The 8681-nt window shown below is 44.8% G+C and overlaps 1 protein-coding gene across 2 annotated transcripts in view; it reads left to right on the top strand.

Moving 5' to 3' along the window:
- The first annotated feature begins 5102 nt into the window (after positions 1–5102).
- Positions 5103–8681, top strand: part of PRKCA (protein kinase C alpha) — a 199035-nt gene continuing 195456 nt past the window's right edge. Inside the window, exon 1 of one of the 2 annotated variants that reach the window (XM_034412652.3) lies at positions 5103–5552. In XM_034412652.3, the coding sequence (XP_034268543.2) occupies positions 5380–5552 (173 nt within the window). In that variant the 5' untranslated portion in view covers positions 5103–5379. The remainder of the gene's footprint in view (positions 5553–8681) is intronic. The other variant, XM_087886994.1, reaches the window with a different exon arrangement.

Here is an 8681-nt window from a genome sequence, read left to right as displayed (position 1 = left end):
TGTTCCTCTAAGTCCAAATCCTGGAAAGATAGTGAACAGCTCTTTACTTTCGTTATATGAGATTCTTTGAGTTATCTAAAGATCACTATTATATCTCCACTCAGTCTTCTTTTTTCAAAGCTAAATTATTCCTAATATCTGCCACCTCTCTTCATAAGCCTTAATTTCTAGTACCTGAATATCCACATTGTCTTTCCGTGATTCAGCCTTTCTAAACCATTCTTAAATTGCAGTGACCATAATTGAATGTAATGCGCAAGGTAAGATTTGACCAATGCAGACCAAACTGAAATAATTACTTCCCAGGATTTGGAAGCCATTCTTCCAAATTTTGTGAGCCATCCAGCACCCATGGAACAGTCTCGCTTATTAGAATTTCATGCTTTGAAAGACATGTTGCCAATATTATCTTTTTAAGCTGGCAGTAGCTAATCAAAACATTAGATGCATTTGACTGGCAGGAGTAGTTCTCGGGATAGTTACTGATTGATCTTTTGTAATGTGCTAGACTAGAGAATCCTCCTAGATATTGATACAGTTTGTTGTAACTTCCTTTTTTTAAAAGAAAAACTTCTGTTCCTCTCCTGTCTGCTATTTCTTGAATAGAATAAAAGAGAATAGAATTAGGAATAGGAATAGGAATAGGAATAGGAATAGAATAAACAGAGTAGGAAGGGACCTTGGAGGTCTTCTGGTCCAACCCCCTGTGCTCAGGCAAGAAATTCTATAACATTTCAGACAAATGGTTGTCCAATCTCTTCTTAAAAACTTCCAGTTGGAGCATTCACAACATCTGGAAGCAAGTTGTTCCACTGGTTAATTGTTATAACCGTCAGGAAATTTCTTCTCAGTTCTAGGTTGCTTTTCTCCTTGATTAGTTTCCATCCATTGCTCCTTGTCCTGCTCTGTCTTTCAAAACACTTTACAGGTGATCCATAAATGTTTGAACAAGCCACGAATGGTACTCTAGAATGCAATTTATCGAGCCCTGGATATTAGTTCTGTCACTTTGTTGTTAGAGAACACCGAACCAAAATAGGAACGGAGTAACTCTGCTTTTCCTTTCATACTTACAGCAGAGTTTTGCAATCTTCATTTATTAACTGTCATACTAATTATTTTGCTTTTATTTACAACACATCTGAGAAGCCATTTTATTGTTCTTAACTAACCTCGGCTCATTTTCACATTTATACTTCCTTATTTTTCTATTGTTCTATACAACCGTATGTACTTTTATTTTATGACATGTTCTTTCCGCCTCTTAAGTGTCATTCTTGCTATTAGACCTTCATTAAAGTCAGAAATTGTTTCTTCCATGTGGGTCTCAAAGCTGTTTCTAAGACCCAGTGCTGCAAATTTCTTAGGTCTCTCCTCAGTTTCCATCAGGACCTGCATCTCAAGCAAGATAATCAATGGTACCTTACCATCGTCATTTGCATCAAGCTTAGCTTCCATTCTAAGATTTGGGAATTTGCAACAATTCTTTGTTATTAGGTCTCATTTTCAAGCTCCCCCCTCCCCCCATGATATCTGTTTTTACTTTGAACACGGTTAGCTATACAGTTAGATTTAAATGCAGCATGTTGCAAGAGAACACAAATTAATTAGTAATGCTGATTTTTTTCTTAGTATCATGCAGTCTTTTTTACTTGCTGAGGGTGCAATCTATTTTACACATTTGTTTGTATGATATATTTACCCACAAATTAATATAGCCAGTTTTGCTGCTTCTTTCCCAGTCTCTTGAAGGGGAAGAGTGGTGAGGAAAGAGAAATGCTGATGTATTATCCCAAGTTCCCAACCCCACTTTATGGTGGTTTCAACTACCAAGAAATATTTAACTTCAAAGTAACTATCGTGTGTGTGTGTGTGTGTGTGTGTGTGTGTGTGTGTGTGTGAGAGAGAGAGAGAGAGAGAGAGAGAGAGAGAGGGAGAGAGAGAGAGAGAGAGTGAGTGAGAGAGAGAGAGAATATGAAGGGAACCAGGCTTACCTTCATCTGGAGTATAAAAATATTATGGCATTCAAACTTTTGACTCAAGATTCAGGTTTGGATGATATGCCAAGGCACAACACAAATGCCCACGGTTAGTTAAATTAATAAGAGTTGACTGGTTTGAGCCACAAGCTAATGAATTACATTTCAGCCCAACAGATTGGGTAAGGCTAACTTATTTGGTTCGTTTATGGTTGTCACCGAAGCCCTGATAGTAACTGAAATCAGGGTCACACTAATCTTGAATGAGCCTGTTGCACGAACAGAGTTTGGTAAAGATCTCAAAACTGCAAGTGTGTGAAGCTCACCTGCCTTTGGAAAGAAATGTTGCTTATCACAAAGTATAATTGCATTGTTGAAGCCTAGACTCCAGCTTTGCAAGTGAAGCAACATGGCAGATTCAGTCCAGCACAGCCTATGGGCTTAACTGATCATGATCATTGAAACACTCAGTATGTTTATGTTCCTTTAAGCGCTACCAAGGAGTCACATCTGCTGCAGTTCTTCCCTATCCAGATGTAGTGCCAGGAGGAAGAGAAGACAAGGAGAGGGGTCCATTACAATTTGTCCATTCCTCAGAACGCACTCTGCTGTTGCTATTAGTGTTTGGATTCTGTCTTTCCGTCCACCTCCGCCTCTGAAAGACAATTTTCAAGTTTATCCTCCCCTCCCTCCAACTTAGCAAATAAGGTGTCAGGTTTCGATGTCGTCTCAAATAAATTGCATTTCCAAACAGATAGTCTTTGATGAAATCTTTCATTTATTAAGCAAGACAATCTGTCCCCGATTATGTCGAAGCCAACACTGACTTCCTGACCCCAAACCTTCCCTTTCCGTTCCCCAATTCTCTGCGTCTCATTGGCCATCTTCCAAATCACTCTCCCCATATCTACTACTTCAGCTCCCAGGAATGTCCCCCCTCCCAACCCATCTCCTAGGGGATATTATCTTCAGGGAAAATAAGTAGGTGAAAAGTCAAGTGTCCTCTTGCCAGCTGCCCCCTCTTCTCCTCCTTATGTCAGCACTGGAACGAATGTAGTTTGAAGTGCTGACATAAGGTTGCATAATGCATTGGTCTCAGGTACACTTTAGCTAGTTTTTGACTTACAATCACAATTGAGCCCAACATTTCCACTGCTAAGCAAGACAAAAATGAGTTTTGCCCCATTTTGCAACCTTTCTTGCCATAGCTTTTTAAGTGAATCACTATTATGTTGGTTATGCAGTTGATAAGTGAATCTGGCTTCCCCACTGACTTTGCTTGTCAGAAGGTCACAAAAGGTGCCGTCACTGCAACTATCATAAATATAGTTAGTCCTCGACTTACAACCACAATTGAGCCCCAAATTTCGGTTGTTAAGTGAGACATTTGAGTTTTCCCCCATTTTATGACCTTTCTTGCCACGGTTGCTAAGTGAGTCACTACAGTTATTAAGGTAGTGACACGGCTGTTAAGTGAATCTGGCTTCCCCATTGACTTTGCTTGTCAGAAGATTGCAAAAGGTGATCACATGACCTTGGGACACAGCAACGGTTGTTAAGTATGAGCCAATTGCCAAGTGTCTGAATTTTGATTACATGACCATGGGGATGCTGCAAAGGTTGCAAGTGTGAAAAACGGTCATAAGTCACTTTTTTAAAATTGCCATCGTAACTTTGAACGGTCACTAAATGAACTGTTGTAAGCTGAGGACTACCTGTACATGCCAGTTGCCAACACCCAAATTCTGATCATGAGGATGCTACAATGGTCCCAAGCGTGAAAAACGGTCATAGGTCACTTTCTGCCGTGCTGCTGTAACTTCAAATAGTCATTAAACAAATGGCTGTAAGTCAAAAACTTGATAGAGCCTTGGTAGAACAGTGGTTTAATGCACCCTGTTATTAACACAGCTGCCTGCAATTTCTGCAGGTTCGAATCTTACCAGGCTCAAGGTTGACTCAGCCTTCCATCCTTTCTAAGGTAGGTGAATTGAGGACCCAGTTTGTGGGGGCAATAAGCTGACTTTGTATAAATATACAAAAGTATGAAGGCTATTGCTTAGCGCATTGTAAGCCGCCCTGAGTCTCCAGAGAAGGGCGGCATATAAATAAATAAAAAAAAAAACCTACCTATACAGTTGTGAGGCAACAGGAGGGAAAGAACTCTGGAGTGAGCAACAGGTTGAGGTAGAGCCGTTTACATTCGGGAGAGGTTACATTGGGCAACCTGTTTGCTGTGGGTGTGAGAAAAAGCTTTCAAACTTTTGGGTGTTATTGGCATCGGGTGGCACAAGTGGGTTTGCTACATTCTGGCTGCATGAGTAAGGAGGACAGTCTGCAGGTTTCCGCTTGTGCTCTGGCTACAGGTGACTTCCTGGAAAGAAAACCTTCTCATGTCTACTGGTCTTCTGCAGCCGGGGTGCCCTGCAGACTGGCCAGCAACCATCTGAACCCCACAGGACACAACGGGTTGGAAAAGGGAAGCAACCTTAGCCCTGCTCCAAAATGCCAGGAGCCCAATTGACTTGCAAACAACACCGTGCCCCGGGTCTCTCTATTTAAGTCCCCAAACTCCCTCACACGTCAGGGCGCTGCTAATCACCCAGCCGTGAAAGATGACCTTCCCCTGAGGAGAGGGATCGAGCACCGGGCCTGAGTTGAGGTTATACTCCGGTTCCACGCGGGTAACTTCTCCATGCGCGCATCTGAGCATTTCAAGGCCTCGGCGGTGCGTTTTGTGCGCATGTGGCAAAAGTATCTGTTGCGTGTGTCGGCCGCCCTCTTCTCTCGCCCGTTGCGAACCTCCAGCGAGTCCGGGCTTTTGATTGACGGCGGTGGGGCGGGTCTCCCCGCGCATCCAATGCCACAGGTGATGTCCCCGGCCCTTCTGTAGGGCGGGGAAGCCCCGCGAACGCCTATTCGGGGACCACTCCCCTCCACTCCAGCGGGGGAAGGGGGGGCGTGGGTCTGCCGGCCGGCCGGCTTGCCTGTTGCCCTTAGAGACGGGCTTCCCCGGCTCGCGTTCTTCCTCCTTCCCGCGGCAGGAGGCCCAGGAGCGCGGCAGCAGGCGGGCTGGAGGAGGGGGCGGGCGGGCAAGCGGGCGGAGCCGTCGGGTCTGGCCCGGGGCTGTGGGATCCTCCTCCCGCCTCCCTGCCGCGCGTGGCTTAGACGTCAGGAGGAGCCCAAAGCGGGCAGGAGGCAGCGCCCATCCACACAGCTGCCAGAAGTGTCGGACGCGGCTGCCGGACGGGGCAGAGCCGGTGGCTTGAAGCGGCTTCCTGGCTCGAGGGAGAAGTCGAAGGCAAAGCAGGAAGGAGCGAGAGGCGGGGAGAAAAAAAAAGGGGGGGCTCGCTCGCCCGCTCGGGGACGGCGTGGGGAGGGGGGCGCGCGCGCGCTCGCCATGGCCGACGTCTTCCCACCCTCCGAACCCGGTTCGGGTCCCGACGCTGCTTGGCGGTTCGCCCGGAAAGGGGCCCTTCGGCAGAAAAACGTGCACGAAGTGAGGGACCATAAATTCACCGCGCGGTTCTTCAAGCAGCCCACCTTCTGCAGCCACTGCACCGACTTCATCTGGTAAGGACTAAGGAGAGCCTCCGATCCTATCTCCTCCGACCGCCTCTGCTCCCCGGTGCAAGCCCCTTCCCCTCCGCAGTGCCGGCGCCTCCCCTCAGTTCTCGCCTTCCTCCCGCTTCATCTGGCTTCACCCCGCTAGCCTTCCCCACCCTCCAAATGCAGCCCGAGTCTTCGCGCCTCCTTTCCCGAGCTGCCTCTGCCCCCGTCCTTCTCCCTTTAACTCCTCTGCAGATTTCCCCGGGGATTAACTGTCCGGGTGCAGGCAGAGAGAGCCCGCGGTCGGTCCTTTCAACTGGGAGCAAAGGATTTCCCCGGGGAGTTAAGTCCTGGAAAGGCGAGAAAGCGACCCCCGAAAGCCAGCCAGCCACCCAGTGAGAGAGCGGCGGCTCCTCTCCGCTCTCTTCCTTTCTGAGCTTGTCACAACTTTGGCAGTTTTCCCCAATCTGGTTACCTTCTAAAATGTATTGGACGCCAGTGTAGGTTTCTCCCCTGGAAACGATGGGAGGCGATGTCCCACACTTCTGGAGGACAACAGTTTGGGGAAAGCACTTTCTGAGTAGGTGTGTGTGTGTGTGTTGCTGAGTGTGAGGGAATCTGCCAGGACACCAATGCTTGCGTACCTGTGGGGATAGATATTCATCTCTACTTCCATTGAGAAAGCTTTTGGGCGCTCCTCCAGCTTGCTAGAAAGGCATCCTTGTTGCCTGGTCGCTCTGGAGAGATAATTAAACAGTATTTCACCGTTCTCAAAGGCACTTCCTGCATTGAAATCGTCCTTCTGTGTCAACTCCGCCACTCCCACTGACCACATCAGAAAATGAAGCTAATTCGTGAACCACTTCTGCACTAGAGACACACACACAAATTCATGTCCATCCTTTGCATAATCTTTATCAGCACGAATTGACTTTTTTTTTTTTTTTAACTGTAAAAGACATTTTCTCTCTTCCTTCTTTCTGAGAAAGGGATCTTTGTGTAATAATAACCCTTGAAAGAGAGTACCTTTCTAACATTTGTTGCCAGTGTGTTTGGGCTTCCCCAGGATGGATAGATAGTCAGATAGATACATGATAGAGATTAGGTAGGTAGGTAGATGATAGATAGATAGATAGATAGATAGATAGATAGATAGATAGATAGATAGATAGAAACAGATAGACAGATAGACAAACATAGACAGACAGACAAATGATAGAGATGAGAGACAGGCAGACAGATAGATAGACAAATAGGTAGACAAACAGACAAATGAGAGAAACAGACAGATGACAGAGATGAGGGATGGATGGATGGATGGCAACTACAGTATATCCCAGAGGAGAAGCTGTTATGTCTATATTCCCACTTGCTGCTTTGCTGACCCTGTAATGTGCATGACCTAGCATGTGCCTTCCAAAGGAGATGTGTGTATGTTGCGTTGACTTATTAGCCTTTAAATCAGTGTTTCTCAATCTTGGCAACTTAAAGTCCACACATCTTTTAGTTGCCAAGGTTGAGAAACATGATTTGGGGCCCCTCCCTTCTATGTAACAACTCCTTTCTTTAGAAGAAATGGGAAACCCGGAGCCCTTCATATATTGCTGAACTACACACCTTTTTGCATCCCTTGTCACTATATCATGGTTTGAATTGCCGGGAAGCCATTGTAAGAGAAGACCAGATGTAAAAAAGATACTTTTCTACATCTGGAAAATTATAGGTTCCTCATCTTTTACTCATGTACTGGCTGACATGCTAAGATGAAGAAACCGACATCTGCTCTCTGCTCATAAAAATACTTTGCCTTCCGTTGTCTACGATTATTTTGTTCATCCATTGAACTGAGTTCATTTCATAAGGGCTGATAAGCATTATTCCCTTTATCTGCCCCTTCCTGGTATGGAATACTGATGAGTAACAACTGTTCAGCACTACTTCCTAAATTAATGAAAAAAATTTATTGAGTTCCTGACATCGCATCAGACACAAATTAATTTTTTCCTCCAACATAGGGATTATACTAATATGCCCAAAAGGCTAATCTAGGCTGAAAAAAAGATAGAAGTAATAATACCATTATATATGACTTCTATGAATAGTAGCAGATATTCAAATTCAGGACATCGCTACTTTCCGAAATACAGTGGGAACATGGAAATGAGAACCTTGCAAAAAAAGAAACAACAACCCTCCTTAAGTATTTTTCCTAACAATTTCTTCCTTAGACCCATACTTTTTTGGGGGAAGACACTTCTGCCTGACATAGACTTTCTGGCCGCATTCACGTGACATACTTCGTACTGATTAATCCACAGTTTACTTTACATAGTGTGATGGGCAGAACATTGCATCATAAGCTAACCATGGGCTAGACATGAATGTGATTGCTTGTTTATGTAAAGGAGAACTTATTTATACAAAACTTACACAACTACTGTGTACTGGCTAGTGAGACTTCCAGCTGTAGTTTTGTAAAAGAGATTCTGTCCCCGCCCCCCAATCTAGAGCGCTTCATGCTCTACTTGAATTCTGTATTGATTGTCTAGCTAGCCCATTCATCTGCTTTATTATTGGCCTTTAGAGACTTTCTTTCCCCTTCTTCTTTCTGATCTGTGTTGCTCTTTAATGAAAAGCTTTCAGTTCTCACTAGCTACAGTGTTGACATAGCATGCTAACATACAGTTCTCATTCAAGTCTTTGTCATGGAACTTGCAAGGTAATGCTTGGACCACCAGACTCTGTCCAACTAACCCTAGGATAGTTGTTATATCCAAAACATTAGGGGATACTCATAGGTTGTAATTGCATATAACACCAAGTCTTGAGTTTTTAACCATGGACTGTTCAATCAGTTGGTCTTGGAAATTAGCAAAACAATCATAGCTCATTGAGTTAGTTTCTATTTAATTTATTCTCAGTGTCTTTTGCCAGAACCCAGAATTGTTCTCCACCCCCCCCCCAAAAAAAAAAAGTCAGGAATAAACCATAAAGCCATGACAGACAGTTTGATCTGGTGGTTAAGGCACCAGGCTAAAAACTGGGAGACTGAGTTTTAGTCCTGCCCTAGACATGAAAACCAGCCTGGTAATTTTGAGCCAGTCATCCTCCCTTAGCCCAGCCTGCTTCATAGGGTTGTTGTTATGGGGTACA

The sequence above is a fragment of the Pantherophis guttatus genome, chromosome 2 (genome assembly GCF_059756535.1).
Source record: "Pantherophis guttatus breed Tessera chromosome 2, ASM5975653v1, whole genome shotgun sequence".
NCBI lineage: Eukaryota > Metazoa > Chordata > Lepidosauria > Squamata > Colubridae > Pantherophis > Pantherophis guttatus.
This window is presented reverse-complemented; position numbering and strand designations above follow the sequence as displayed.